The 16152-nt window shown below is 48.8% G+C and overlaps 1 protein-coding gene across 3 annotated transcripts in view; it reads left to right on the forward strand.

Annotated features, from left to right (window-relative positions):
* The window catches only part of LOC120941595 (microtubule-actin cross-linking factor 1, isoforms 1/2/3/5-like), a 229473-nt gene that overhangs the window by 194202 nt on the left and 19119 nt on the right, over nt 1-16152 (forward strand). For all 3 annotated transcript variants that reach the window (XM_040355120.1, XM_040355121.1, XM_040355119.1), the window contains exons 34-35: nt 12697-12859; nt 15911-16065. In XM_040355120.1, coding sequence (XP_040211054.1) covers nt 12697-12859; nt 15911-16065 — 318 coding nt within the window. The remainder of the gene's footprint in view (nt 1-12696; nt 12860-15910; nt 16066-16152) is intronic.

Below are 16152 nucleotides of genomic sequence, written 5' to 3' on the forward strand. Positions count from 1 at the left end.
CAAAATTTGATTTTTTTACGTTGTTTGCGTAAGTCGTTCGCGAATAGGGCTGGACGTAATTTACGTTCACGTCGAAACCAATACGTCGTTGCGCCGTACTTGGAAGCAATGCACACTGGGATATGTACACGGACGGCGCATGCACCGTCCTTACAAAACGCCAATCACGTCAGGTCATCATACATTTACATAAAACACGCCCCCCCTTCCACATTTGAATTACGCCCGCTTACCCCGGCCCCATTTACGCTACGCCGCCGCGACTTACGGAGCAAGTGCTTTGTGAATACTGCACTTGCTCCTGTAAGTTACGGCGGCGTAGCGTAAATACGATACGCTGCGCCGCCGTATCAGTGCGCGCCCCTACCTGAATCTACCCCAGTGAAAAACACATTAGAATTGCTGGATTGCCGTTTTACTTCTAATGCCAACGGCCACCACAAGATGGTGCCAGATCACAGAAGGAAGCTTAGGCCTGCAGAAGGCCTCAAAGCCGCGGCCTCAATTACCGGTCGGCGCGGGCCAGCCGCGATCGCGTGGCGGGGGAGGTGGGGGCGCACGGAGACACAGGATACTGCGCGCCGGCCGGTAATTGATGTAGTAGTATATGTGGTAATATGTTGGGTGTTATATATATAGATATATATGTGTATATTTATATATATACAGTATGTATCTATATTATATGAGTCCAACATATACAGGCCGGATTTCGAACCTGTAATTCAAAGAGACAGGAAGGATCTCAATCAGTTGAATTAAATTAAATGATAAGTCTAGTTTACACATCAGACCTGTAATTACATGCCGCGGCCTTGTGGCCTTCTGCAGGCCTAAGCTTCCCCGGGCGCCAGGTCACTATTTCTTGTCGCGATTGCGACGGGGCGCCCGGATATTGTCGAGCCCTGCCTTAAGCCCTGGAAAAAATGGGGTGGGGATAAGAACAATGGGGTGGGGGAGGAAGGGGGGGGGGGGTAAAAGTGGGGTTGGGTATGAGATGGGGGATGGGTAGAGAAGAACTGTAATGAGACTGGGGAAATCCTGGTCTGTATAGGGATAAAAAAGGAGGAGGATTTGTGCTGGAAGGGGGGAAGGGAGGGCAGATAGATGGCTGTCAAGGGGACTGGAGAGGGATAATCAGAGATGGGCATGGGGCATACCCTCAGCTGGTAAGAAATAGCCATAGTATAAAAAAAAAGTAAGGAAAAGACATGGAATGGGGTGGGGGGGAGTGAGAGATACCAACCATCTGTGTGACAGCCAGGCAAAGATGAATGGGTCTGTGTGAGGATGACAGGGAGCAGGACGGGGTAGTGGGAGGGAGAGAGAGCATTGCAGACATCAGAGAGACAGATAACAGAAATTACCTGTACTGTAGCAAAAGAGACAGCCAATGTGAGGAGAACAGTTGCCACTGCCGGAAACTGCGGTCGAGGAAACTTCAAAGGCACCCCCCCCCACCCCACCCCCATGCACCTAGGACCCCTGGGCAGTTTGCAGAAGTGCCTGTGCATTAAGACAGGCAAGCCCTCCACTGTCCTGACGAATCCCCCTGCTTTCCAGGAGACAGGGCCGGCCCTATGATGGGACCGGGTGGTACCATGGGTACCAGGCAGCACTTTTAGGGGGGCAGCATACTGATGCCCGCCAGCCCGTTCCGCCACCCAAATAAAATTGATGTCCTTTTTTTCCCACAGATAGAGCTTTCTTTTGGTGATATTTGATCACCTCTGCGGTTTTTATTTTTTGTGCTATAAATCTATATATTTTTTAACTTTTTGCTATAATAAATATCCCCAAAAATCTAGAAAAATAAACGATTTTCTTCAGTTTAGGCCAATATGTATTCTTCTACATATTTTTGGTACCAAAAAAAACCACAATTAGCGTACATTGATTAGTTTGCGCAAAATACATTGTGGCCGCCGGCAATTCACAGGTCCCTTTATACTCCTGGATACATGTATAGAGCCATGACAGGTCCTCTTTATATTCCTTTACATGTAAAGAGTCTTGACAGGTCCTCTATATACATGTATAGAGCCATGACAGGTCCTCTTTATACTTCTTTATACATCTATAGAGCCATGACAGGTTCTCTTTAGAGCCCATTCACATCTAGGCAACAAAACGCCCGACGCCGGACGCTTGTCCTGCTAGAGGGGAGAATTCCCATTGCTGTCTATGGAGCTGGTTCACATCTCAGACGCCGTACGCCTGTCGCTTGAAAAAAAAAGTCCCGGACCCTTTTTTTCAGGCGACATTGGCGTTCGGCCATTGACAGCAATGGGAAGGATTTAAAAAAAAAAAAAAAAAAGATACACTATTCGCGGGAAAATACGCCGCGTACGCGGCGTTGCTTGTCGCGGAGGTGTGAATGCAGCCTTATACATCTATATACATTTATAGAGCCATGACAGGTCCTCTTGATATCCCTTTACATGTAAAGAGTAATGACAGGTCCTCTTTATACTCCTTTATACACGTATAGAGCAATGACAGGTCCTCTTTATACTCCTTTATACATTTATAGAGCAATGACAGGTCCTCTTTATACTCCTTTATACATTTATAGAGCAATGACAGGTCCTCTTTATACTCCTATACATGTATAGAGCCATGACAGGTCCCCTTTATACTCCTATATACATGTATAGAGCCATGACAGGTCCTCTTTATACTCCTATATATGTATAGAGCAATGACAGGTCCTCTTTAGTTATCATGATATAAAATAATGAATGTGGGGGCCTTTTGGTTGGCGTGATTTTTTTTCTGGGGGGGGCAGCATTTCATTCTTGGTCCCAGGCAGCGCAATGTCTTGGGCCGGCACTGCAGCAGGAGGAAGGAGGTCCTGATTCCTCTATATAGATCTTTATATCACTAGAGGGGTCACCAGCAGGAGGAAGGGGTCCTGATCCCTCTATATAGATCTCATCACTAGAGGGATCACCAGCAGGAGGAAGGAGGTCCTGATCCCTCTATATAGATCTTTATATCACTAGAGGGATAACCAGCAGGAGGAAGGAGGTCCGGATTCCTTTATATAGATCTCATCACTAGAGGGATCACCAGCAGGAGGAAGGGGGCCCGGATTCCTCTATATAGATCTTTATATCACTAGAGGGATAACCAGCAGGAGGAAGGAGGTCCGGATTCCTTTATATAGATCTCATCACTAGAGGGATCACCAGCAGGAGGAAGGAGGCCCGGATTCCTTTATATAGATCTCATCACTAGAGGGATCACCAGCAGGAGGAAGGATAGGGTGACCACATTTCCAAACTGCCATTCAGGGACACCCCCCCCCCCCCTAAAAAATATATGTTTTTTTACATATTTTTTTGCGTATTTTGGGGGCAGGGGCGTATCATGAAATCAGCGGGCCCGTGTGCAAGATCAAAAGAGGGCCCTAGGCCCCATCAAATGCTGCCACTGTGCCCCATCAAATGCAGCCACTTGTGCCCCATCTAATGCCGCCACTTGTGCCCCATCTAATGCCGCCACTGTTCCCATCATATGCCGCCACTGTTCCCATCAAATGCAATCACTTGTGCCCCATTAAATGCAATCACTTGTGCCCCATCAGATGCCACCACTGTGCCCTATCTAATGCCACCACTGTGCCCCATCATATGCAATCACTTGTGCCATCAAATGCAATCACTTGTGCCATCAAATGCAATCACTTGTGCCATCAAATGCCGCCACTGTGCCCCATCAAATGCCGCCACTGTTCCCATCAAATGCCGCCACTGTTCCCATCAAATGCCGCCACTGTTCCCCATCAAATGCCACTACTGTGCCCCATCAAATGCTGCCAGTGTGTCCAGCAATTGTTGCTACTGTGCCCCATCTGATGCTGCCAGTGTGCCGATCAATTGTCGCTACTGTGCCCCATCAAATGCTGCCAATGTGCCCATCAATTGCTGCTACTGTGCCTATCAGATGCTGCCAGTGTGCCTATCAATTGCCGCTACTGTGCCCATCAGATCATATGCTGCCAGTGTGTTGATTAATTGTAACTACTGTGCCCCATCAACTGCTGCCAGTGTGCCCATGAATTGTCGCTACTGTGCCTCCATCAGATGCTGCAAGTGTGCCCATGAATTGTCGCTACTATGCCCCATCAAATGCCAGTGTGCCCATATTTAAATTGTTGCTACTGTGCCCCATCAAATGCCAGTGTGCCCATATTTAAATTGTTGCTACTGTGCCCCATCAAATGCCAGTGTGCCCATATTTAAATTGTCGCTACTGTGCCCCATCAGATGCTGCCAGCCAGTGTAATTTGCCCCTATTTGCTCACCTTTTAATATGATTTGGAGATGGAGTGACCCCTCGTCTGGTGGTGGTGGGGTAGGGCAGTCTTCAGCCAGCCGGCTGGTCTTCTCTTCTGATTCTAAACTTCCGAGTCAGACTCAGGAGGAGGCAGTGAATCGGGCCGCTCGGGCGGGAGGAGGAGGAGCCTGCCTGGGCCCTGGAGGAGGCGGGAGGTCGGGACGGACCGAGTCCAGCTGGTGCTGAGCAGCCGAGGTCACTCACTGTTGCTGCTGGCCTGCGCTGGGCAGTGGGCTGGAGCGGGCTGCTGCGGGGGAGGAAGAGGTCGGAGGGCTTGGTCGTCTGCGCCGCGGCGGTAGGTGAGTGACTCACTGTGTCTGACTCGTCTGACCGTGTCCTGACGATGGGGATGCTGAGCTGCTCTCTCTGCTGCGCGGCTGAGGGAGGAGGAGGAGAAGAGGAGGAGGTGGGGGTGGAGTCGGAGCCTCAGAGAGAGGGACACGGTGATGTCACTGGTTGCTACAAGCGGGGCGGCCCTAGCAACCAGTGATTTCAAACAGCGGCACTGCGGTAGTGAGTGTGGCAGGCAGTCCATGTTTGATTCCGGGACGAACTATTGTCCCGCATTGAAGGCTCCCGGGACATGGGACAAAAACTTAAATTACGGGACGATCCCGGGCAAACCGGGACACGTGGTCACCCTAAGGAAGGAGGTCCTGATCCCTCTATATAGATCTTTATATCACTAGAGGGACCACCAGCAGGAGGAAGGAGGTCCTGATTCCTCTATATAGATCTTTATATCACTAGAGGGGTCACCAGCAGGAGGAAGGAGGTCCTGATTCCTCTATATAGATCTTTATATCACTAGAGGGGTCACCAGCAGGAGGAAGGAGGTCCCGATTCCTCTATATAGATCTTTATATCACTAGAGGGGTCACCAGCAGGAGGAAGGAGGTCCCGATTCCTCTATATAGATCTTTATATCACTAGAGGGATCACCAGCAGGAGGAAGGAGGTCCTGATTCCTCTATATAGATCTTTATGTCACTAGAGAGGTCACCAGCAGGAGGAAGGGGGTCCTGATCCCTCTATAGATCTTTATGTCACTAGAGAGGTCACCAGCAGGAGGAAGGGGGTCCTGATCCCTCTATAGATCTTTATGTCCCTGCTGAACCCTATATATAAGTATGTTGTTTGCTATCAGGAATGTAGAAGAGACAAGTAACAGGGCAATTAATTACTTAAACTGACCACGCTGGATTTTTTTAAGGTATACGTCATGAGAACAAGGGCCGCTCTTGTACTCCACACCTGACAGGTAATGTATTAATTCCCCTGTAAAGTGGAGTGACTGCAGCCCAGGATAAAGTGCACTTCAACACAACACTTGTGATTCCCCTCCCCCACGTCCCGCTGCGTCCAATGGAGGCAAAGAGAAGACGGAGCAGTGTTTATATACACAGAACTGCTATGGACTGCACAGTCCCTCCCCTTTTATGTCACAGCCACCCCCCAATATCACAGTCCCTCCCCTTTTATGTCACAGACCCCCCCCCAATATCACAATATCACAGTCCCTCCCCTTTTATGTCACAGCCCCCCTATATCACAATATCACAGTCCCTCCCTTTTATGTCACAGCCCCCCCCCCCCCATATCACAATATCACAGTTCCTCCCCTTTTATGTCACAGCCCCCCCCCAATATCACAGTCCCTCCCCTTTTATGTCACAGCCCCCCCCTATATCACAATACCACAGTCCCTCCCCTTTTATGTCACAGCCCCCCCAATATCACAGTCCCTCCCCTTTTATGTCACAGCCCCCCCTATATCACAATATCACAGTCCCTCCCCTTTTATTTCACAGACCCCCCCCCTATATCACAATATCACAGTCCCTCCCCTTTTATGTCACAGACCCCCCCATATCACAATATCACAGTCCCTTCCCCTTTATTTAACAGACCCCCCCCTATATCACAATATCACAGTCCCTCCCCTTTTATGTCACAGCCCCCCCCCCCATATCACAATATCACAGTACCTCCTCTTTTATTTAACAGACCCCCCTATATCACAATATCACAGTCCCTCCTCTTTTATGTCACAGACCCCCCTATATCACAATATCACAGTCCCTCCTCTTTTATGTCACAGACCCCCCCATGTCACAATATCACAGTCCCTCCCCTTTTATTTAACAGACCCCCCCCCTATATCACAATATCACAGTCCCTCCCCTTTTATGTCACAGCCCTCCCTCAATATCACAATATCACAGTCCCTCCCCTTTTATGTCACAGCCCCCCCCCCCATATCACAGTCCCTCCCCTTTTATGTCACAGCCCCCCCCCCAATATCACAGTCCCTCCCCTTTTATGTCACAGACCCCCCCTATATCACAGTCCCTCCCCTTATATGTCACAGCCCCCCCCCCTTTACATCACAGTTACACCCATGTCACAGCCCCTCCTTTTATGTCACGTCAGTGTCCCCCACCCCCTTAGCCCCCCCTTTATAGCAGTGTCCACAGCCCCTGTGTATAGCAGTGTCCTTAACCCCCCCCCTTTATTGCAGTGTCGTCACCCCCTCCTTTATAGAAATGTCCTCACCCCCCACTTTATAGCAGTGTCCTCACCCCCTCCTTTATAGCAGTGTCCTCACCCCCTCCTTTATAGCAGTGTCCTCACCCCCTCCTTTATAGAAATGTCCTCACCCCCCACTTTATAGCAGTGTCCTCACCCCCCACTTTATAGCAGTGTCCTCACCCCCCCACTTTATAGCAGTGTCCTCACCCCCCACTTTATAGCAGTGTCCTCACCCCCCCACTTTATAGCAGTGTCCTCACCCCCCTACTTTATAGCAGTGTCCTCACCCCCCCCCACTTTATAGCAGTGTCCTCACCCCCTCCTTTATAGAAATGTCCTCACCCCCCACTTTATAGCAGTGTCCTCACCCCCCACTTTATAGCAGTGTCCTCACCCCCCCACTTTATAGCAGTGTCCTCACCCCCCTACTTTATAGCAGTGTCCTCACCCCCCCCCCCCCACTTTATAGCAGCGCCCTCCCCCCCCCCCCCCCCACTTTATAGCAGTGTCCTCACCCCCCCACTTTATAGCAGTGTCCTCACCCCCCTACTTTATAGCAGTGTCCTCACCCCCCCCCCCCCCCACTTTATAGCAGTGTCCTCACCCCCCCTACTTTATAGCAGTGTCCTCACCCCCCACTTTATAGCAGTGTCCTCACCCCCCCCCCCCCCCCACTTTATAGCAGTGTCCTCACCCCCCTACTTTATAGCAGTGTCCTCACCCCCCACTTTATAGCAGGGACCTCACCCCCCCACACTTTATAGCAGTGCCATCACCCCCTCCTTTATAGCAGTGTCCTCACCCCCCACTTTATAGCAGGGACCTCACCCCCCACTTTATAGCAGTGACCTCACCCCTCACTTTATAGAAGTGACCCCCCCCCCCACTTTATAGCAGTGTCATTACCCCCCACTTTATAGCAGTGTCATTACCCCCCACTTTACAGCAGTGTCCTCCTCACCCCCCACTTTACAGCAGTGTCCTCACCCCCCCCCCCACTTTATAGCAGTATAGCAGTGTCCTCATCCCCTCCTTTATAGCAGTGTCCTCACCCCCTCCTTTATAGCAGTGTCCTCACCCCCTCCTTTATAGCAGTGTCCTCACCCCCTCCTTTATAGCAGTGTCCTCCCCCCCCACTTTATAGCAGTGTCCTCTCCTCCTCTCCCCTCCCCTCCTTTCATGTCTACCTTAGACAAGCCAGGTCTGGAAGAAGGGTGGGAGCTGCCCAGCTTTTCTTGTTAACAAGCTGTTGATTGGTTGCTAGGACTGCCCTGAGTCCTAGCAACCAATCAGTCACTTGCAGCTCCTGCACTTAGTCCAGACCTGCGCAGTCCCATTCATGCCACTTGGTATACAGCAGCTGCACAGATACAGCTGCTGCTCCCAATTTGACATTCATGTGGGTGCAGGTGAGTTTGGGGCCGTAACAAAATCCAGTGTGGACCAGTCAGGGACTCTGATTCATAGCCGGATTGGTCCTATACACCAGTGCAAGAATAAGCTCCTTAAGCCCTGAAGGCAAAAATACCAGCGTGCGCCCCACCCCCACCCCTTATGTGAGCTGCAAACGACTTCAGCAGTGCAGGTTGCAGGTCCGGCCCTTTTTGTGCCCCCGTCTGCTGGAGGCCTCAAGGCGGCCGCCTCTTCTGCCTACCCCTCGGCCCGTCTCTGCTGTACACAGATTAAGGGCCAGATTCACAAAGAGATACGACGGTGTATCTCCTGATACACCGTCGTATCTCTGACTTACACTGGTCCTATCTATGCGCCTGATTCATAGAATCAGATACGCATAGATAGGGCTAAGATCTGACAGTGTTACACTGTGTTACACTGTCGGATCTTTTTTTCAATTTAAAAATGGCGCCAGGGGCGTTCCCGCTGATTTACCTTGAATAGTATGTAAATCAGCGAGATACGCAAATTCACGAACGTACGCGGACCCGACGCAGTTTTCTTACGATGTTTCCGTAGCGGCTTTCCCGTCGTATAGTTACCCCTGCTTTTATCAGGCGCAGCCAATGTTAAGTATAGCCGGCGTTCCCGCGTCGAATTTGAATTTTCTAACGTCGTTTGCGTACGCCGATTCACAAACACGCGCGTCGCAAGTCGTGCTCACGTCGAAACCACTGACGTCCTAGTGACGTCAGTGGGAGCAATGCACGCCGGGAAATTCCCCGGACGGCGCATGCGCATTTAAATCGGCGCGGGAATGCGCCTGATTTAAATAGTACACTCCCCCTAGCCGCGGAATTTGAATTCCGCCGGGGGATTTAGGATCCGCCGCCGCAAGTTTGGAGGTAAGTGGTTTGTGAATTAGCCACTTGCCTCTCAAACTTGCGGGAGCGGATCTTAAATCACGTAGATCGAGCGGATCTATAGATCCGCTGATCTACGTGAATCTGGCCCTAAGCGTTCAGCTATGAACTGGGAAATGAGGCATCTCTATAGAACTTGATTGTTAGGAGACGGTGTGGATGCTCGGAGGTTAAATGTGTGTCTGGTACAGGAGGAATAACATTCCACTGCAGGGAGGGACAGCAGACAATGCTGGGGTGTGAGGAGGTGATCGGGGAGGAAGCATTTCCTGTAAAGACAAAGGGCTAGATTCAGCATTGAATTACGCCGGCGTATCCATAGATACGCCGCGTAAATTCAAAGCTGCGCCGGCGTATCTTCTTTCTGTATTCCGAAAGCTAGATACGCCGACATTAGCCTAAGATACGACTGGCGTAAGTCTCTTACGCCGTCGTATCTTAGGGTGCATACTTATGCTGGCCGCTAGGTGGCGCTCCCGTCGTTTTCGGCGTAGAGTATGCAAATTACTTAGTTACGCCGATTCACAAACGTACGTGCGCCCGGCGGTAGTTTTTTACATCGTTTGCGTAAGGCTTTTTCGGCGTAAGGTTGCTCCTGCTATTAGGTGGCGCTCCCGTCGTTTTCGGTGTAGAGTATGCAAATTACTTAGTTACGCCGATTCACAAACGTACGTGCGCCCGACGGTAGTTTTTTACATCGTTTGCGTAAGGCTTTTTCGGCGTAACGTTGCTCCTGCTATTAGGTGGCGCAGCCAATGCTAAGTATGGACGTCGTTCCCACGTCAAATTTTTTACGTCGTTTGCGTAAGTCGTTCGCGAATAGGGCTGGACGTAATTTACGTTCATGTCGAAACCAATACGTCCTTGCGGCGTACTTTGGAGCAATGCACACTAGGATATGTACACGGACGGCGCATGCGCCGTTCGTAAAAAAAACGTCAATCACGTCGGGTCACCACCCATTTACATAAAACACGCCCCCCTCATACTCATTTGAATTAGGCGCGCTTACGCTGGCCCCATTTACGCTACGCCGCCGCAACTTACGGAGCAAGTGCTTTGTGAATACTGCACTTGCTCCTGTAAGTTGCGGCGGCGTAGCGTAAATACGATACGCTGCGCCGCCGTAAGAAGGGGCGCAGCTACCTGAATCTAGCCCCATGTGTGTGATGCAAAGTTGACCTGTCTCTGAACATTCAAGTACATCGATCGCCCCCCCATCAGTTATCTCCATGAAGAAAATGCATCTTAATATAATTATTTAAAGCTGAACTCCGGACACAAAAACTTCCATTTAAATCTATATTCCTCAATAGTCACAAAGGATATAAATCCACTCTGTGTGCACCCAATGCCTTTGCAACCCCAGATATTACCTGGTAAAAAACGGCATCATCACTGTGCTGTGCATAGGCTGTGCAGAGAACAGAGCTGAGGAAGGGGCCCAGCAGGCTCCACCCTCTACAGGAAACTTCAGGAAGGGGGCGGAGACCAGACCAGTCACCCTGCACAAGGAGAGAGATCAGCAGTGAGCGGTCTTTATTACAGGAAGTCTCCCACCAGTGGCGGTGCGTCCATAAGGGGCGCGCGGGCGCCGCCCCCTCTCTCCTGCCACCTCTCTATCACCATAGATAGATTCATGCATTGCACGAATCTATCTATGGTCACCGCGGCCACCCCATATTCAGGTACCCGGCCCCCGGGCACCTGAATTAGAGCGGCAGGGTATTTTTTGGAAGCACCTGATTAGAGCCATAGGCTCTAATAGGCATCCAAAAAGGTGAACAGCTGATGCCATGCTGCGTGCTCGCTGTTTCACTCGCTTTCCTAACACTGAACCACCTCTCAGCCAATCAGGTGCTCGGGTCTGGTACCTGTCACCTGATTGGCTGAAACGACAGGCGGTGTGATTGGACGCCGCCTATCAGGCGTCCAATCATAGCAGAGGATCGAAAGAGAGGATGGGAGAAGACATCGAGGAGCGTGGAGGACATCGCCGTGACCCACTATTTAGTGGGCACAGTTAGTGGGCACAGTAGCGGCAATTGATGGGCACACTGGCAGTAGTTGATGGGCACAGTAGCAACATTTGATGAGCACACTGGCAGCAATTGGGCACAGTAGAGGCAGTTGATAGGCACACTGGCAGCAATTGGTGGGCACTGTAGTGGCAGTTGATGGGCACACTGGCAGCAATTGATGGGCACAGTAGCGGCAGTTGATGGGCACACTGGCAGCAATTGATGGGCACAGTAGCGGCAGTTGATGGGCACACTGGCAGCAATTGATGGGCACAGTAGAGGCAGTTAATGGGCACACTGGCAGCAATTGATGGGCACTGTAGCGGCAGTTGATGGGCACACTAGCAGCAATTGATGGGCACAGTAGCGGCAGTTGATAGGTACACTGGCAGCAATTGATGGGCACAGTAGTGGCAGTTGATGGGCACACTGGCATCAATTGATGGGCACAGTAGAGGCAGTTGATGGGCACACTGGCAGCAGTTCATGGGCACGGTAGCAGTAGTTGATGGGCACAGTAGCGGCAGTTGACGGGCACACTGGCAGCAGTTCATGGGCACAGTAGTGGTAGTTGATGGGCACAGTAGCGGCAGTTGATGGGCACACTGGCAGCTATTGATGGGCACAGTAGAGGCAGTTCATGGGCACACTGGCAGCTATTGATGGGCACAGTAGAGGCCGCTAGATGGGCACACTGGCAGCAATTGATGGGCACAGTAGAGGCAGTTGATAGGCACACTGGCAGCAATTGATGGGCACAGTAGTGGCAGTTGATGGGCACACTGTCAGCAATTGATGGGCACAGTAGAGGCAGTTGATGGGCACACTGGCAGCAGTTGATGGGCACAGTAGCGGTAGTTGATGGGCACATTAGCGGCAGTTGATGGGCACACTGACAGCAATTGATGAGCACAGTAGCGGCAGTTGATGGGAACACTGGCAGCAATTGATGGGCACTCTAGCGGCAGTTGATGGGCACACTGGCAGCAATTGATGGGCACTCTAGCGGCAGTTGATGGGCACACTGGCAGCTATTGATTAGCACAGTAGAGGCAGTTGATGGGCACACTGGCAGCAATTGATAGGCACAGTAGTGGCAGTTGATAGGCACACTGGCAGCAATTGATGGGCACAGTAGTGGCAGTTGATGGGCACAGTAGCAGCAGTTGACGGGCTGAAAAGTGAAGAAAAGAGACTTTGTATAGCTTTTTAACTCTGGAAGGAGTACAGGTCACCTTCAGCAAAATTCTGAAAATTCTGGAATTCGGGAAATTTAAAAATTTGTAAATTTCGGAATTAGCGAGTTCAAAAAACTAATTTGGACCTAAATGAATTGCACATGTCTAGGGGATACACCGTAGAATATTTTGATATCCAGGTCGTCTTGTGACATTTTTAGTGGGAATAGTAGTGGGAAATAGCCGTGTATCGTGTACTCCGCTCTTACTCATCCCTTCTGCTCTCCATTCTTTTCGCTCCTCCAGCTGCAGGAATTTGCACACTTTGAATTTGCGGTGTGGCGGAAGAGATACATGCAGTGGATCGGTCAGATGAAATCGCGGATTCTGGACATCTTCCGAGGAATAGACCGAGACCAGGATGGACGCATCAGCCAACGGGAATTCATGGACAGCGTGCTCTCCTCTCGTGAGTGACCGATCTTCTCTGATATTCTTTAACGCCCCGGCTCCATCCGGTCATGGTAGTGAGCTTTTACACCAAACTAGTGACCGCACTCGTGGAATATAAACAAATAAATTGTGAACCTAAAAGACTGTGAGCAGCAGCAAGCACGCTATGAGATATTTATTACAGTGTCAGGTCACCTGTGGCCAGGTGACAAGTGCACCCCGTGGGGGTCAGGGATGCACCACAGGGTAGTGAACCCTATAGCCGACTGCTGCGATCAGAGAGGAAGCGACCCCAAGATCGCCCAGGGCGCGAAGACCCAGCTTTGTGTTCACCAGAGCCTCTAGTGGTGAGGATGGCCTTCGCAGCAGCTGGATCCAGGTCGCGACCCCTGGGATCCCCTAGGTCACGCAGAGAGAGAGGGGAAGCAGCAAGCAGGACAAACGGTAGTGATGGGTAAGCCAAGGTCAGGGCAACAGGCAGACGAGGGTAACCGAGGGACAGGCAAAAGGTCAAGGGCACAGGAAAACAGGAGAAGTCAGGGACGAGCCAAAAACGGTACACAGGAAGGTAATCGTAGCACACTGCAAACAGGAACTTGAGCAATCAACACTGTTGAACAGCACTGCAGGCCTGTAGTGCAATAGTTAGTATAGACTTCCTGGGATGGCCTGGGTGGGGCCATACAGGAAGGAGAGGAGATAAGATGGTAACCAGAACAGGGTCAGGCCTCCTAATGGACAGATGGACACAGGTAAGCTGCCAGACTATTGCATATCCATGACATACAGCAATCTAATGCATACAAAAAAATTGACATGTGCACTGCTGAAAATGTTGTTCATTTTCGTTTCATTCATTTTTTAGCTTTTTTCGGAAATTCGAGAATTCGAAAATTTTCGGATTTTTGAATTTCCGAATTTTCAAATTTCCGAATTTTAGAAAAGTCAATACTTTGTAGAACCCCCTTTCTCTGCAAGTCTTTTTGGGGTGTCTCTACCAGCTTTGCACATCTCTAGAAGGACATTTCTGCCCATTCTTCTTTGTAAAATATCTCAAGCTCTGTCAGATTGGTTGGAGAGCGTCTGTGATCAGCAATTTTCAAGTCTTGCCACAGATTCTCAATGGGATTTAGGTCTGGACTGTGACTGGGCCATTCTAACACATGAATATGTTTTGATCTAAACCATTCCATTGTAGCTCTAGCTGTACTTTAGGGTTGTTGTCCTTTTGGTAGGTGAACCTCATCCCCGGTCTCAAGTCTTTTGCAGACTCTAACAGGTTTTCTTCAAAGATTGTCCTGTATTTGGCTCCTTCCATCTTCCCATCACTAAGGTTCTGGAAGTTTCCCCATCCTGGGCAAGCCAACTACCTTTACTAGTGCATAAAACCCACACTGTAGGCAACCTTCCTAAACTGTGCCATCCCCAACAAGCGTGTGAGGGTATGGGAAAAGCTGGCCCAAGAGATGTTTGCTACTCATGGCTTGAGTCCAGGAGCACAATATGGGGATAGTACCAACAATTCCTACTGGTGCCTTTTCTAATGACTACCTAGCAGCTCAAGATGTCGGAGGCCTAAACCAACTAGGCACATTGGCAGGGACCAGGGGCGGACTGACCATTAAGGCACTCCGAGGGCCCCATGCCACTAGGGGGCCCCATCAGGGTTGCCAGGCTCAGTAAAACCAGGGACAGTATGTATAAATCTGTGTTTTTTTTACATCTGTCCCTGATTAGTCCGAAACCGACATGCTTTTGATGTGAAAATCCCGAGATTTTAGCTGCCCTGCCTCTGCACTGCCTCCTGGCATGGTGGCCATCTGTAAGCCCAGGGGCCCCATAATCTTCTATTGCCTGGGGGCCCCATGAGTTGTCAGTCCGCCCCTGGCAGGGAAATTTTTTTGCCAGGGACAGGCCCCTCAAAACAGGAACAAATGGCAGCCATAATATAAACCCTTGTGTCGTGCGACTAGTTCTGATGTTTCTGGATATTGGTGGTTACTAGACAAGTGCAATTTGTTTAGTTCCGAATTTGTTTTTAGCAAATTTTGACAAATTTGATCATTCCAAAATTGCAGAATTTTTCGATTTTAAATTTTCTGTTTTCCGAAATTTAGAATTTCCGAATTTTTGGAAATTTTGAATTTTAGAAATTTGTAATTCCAAAAATGTTGACAATTAGAAATTTTTAAAATTCGGAAATTGGAAATCTTGGAGATTTGAAATTTCGAAAATTTGGAATTTCAGAGATTATGAAAACTAGACATTTTGAAAATTCGGAAATTTGAAATGTCGGAAATTTGAAATGTCGGAAATTCAAATTGTCTTTTAGTTCCAAATTCGTTTTTAACAAATTTTGACAAATTTGATAATTCCAAAAGTTTGGAATTTTTCGATTTCCGAATTTTCTGATTTCTGAAATTTCGAATTTACGAATTTACGATTTTTTGCAAATTTTTTATTTCAGAAATTTGTAATTCCAGAAATGTTGACAATTAGAAATTTTTAAAGTTCGGAATTTAGAAATCTTGGAGATTTGAAATTTCGGACATTTGGAATTTCAAAGATTATGAAAATTCGACATTTTGAAAATTCTGAAATTTTAAATGTTGGAAATTTAAAATGTCGGAAATTTGAAACTTCTGAAATTCGAGTTTCGGAATATTTAAATTTCTGAAATTTAGAAATTCGAAATTAAGGAAATTCCAAATTTCGAAAATTTTAAAAATTCCAAAATTAGAAAATCAGAGATTAGAAAATCAGAAATTCCAAAATTCCAAAATGTGAAAATTCGGAAATTCCAAATTCCGAAATTTGGAAATTCCAAAATTCAGAATTCGAAAATTTGGAAATTAAAAATCGGAAAAATTTATATTTTTGAATTTCCACATTTTCAAATTTCCCAATTTCTGAAATTTCGAAATTTCGAATTGACTGAATTTCTGAAAAAAAACAAATGTAACGAAAACTAAAACAAACCTATTTTTCGGCAGTGCACATGCCTAGTGGGTACGGACAGTTGGAACAATGACATCACAATGTTGTTTATTGAATTTTCTCCTCCCAGGATTCCCCACCAACTCTCTGGAGATGACCGCCGTGGCAAACATCTTCGATATAAACGGAGACGGATTCATCGACTATTACGAGTTTGTGAGCGCGCTGCACCCTAGCAGAGACCCCCTGCGGAGGACCGCTGACGCTGACCGCATTCAGGACGAGGTAAGGACTGAGCTCCGCCTCCCTCAGTCACGCCCCCTTATCACCCCCCTATTCACTAAGGAACTGATTTCAGATTTAAGGCATTTA

This window comes from Rana temporaria, chromosome 5 (assembly GCF_905171775.1).
Source record: "Rana temporaria chromosome 5, aRanTem1.1, whole genome shotgun sequence".
Taxonomy (NCBI): domain Eukaryota; kingdom Metazoa; phylum Chordata; class Amphibia; order Anura; family Ranidae; genus Rana; species Rana temporaria.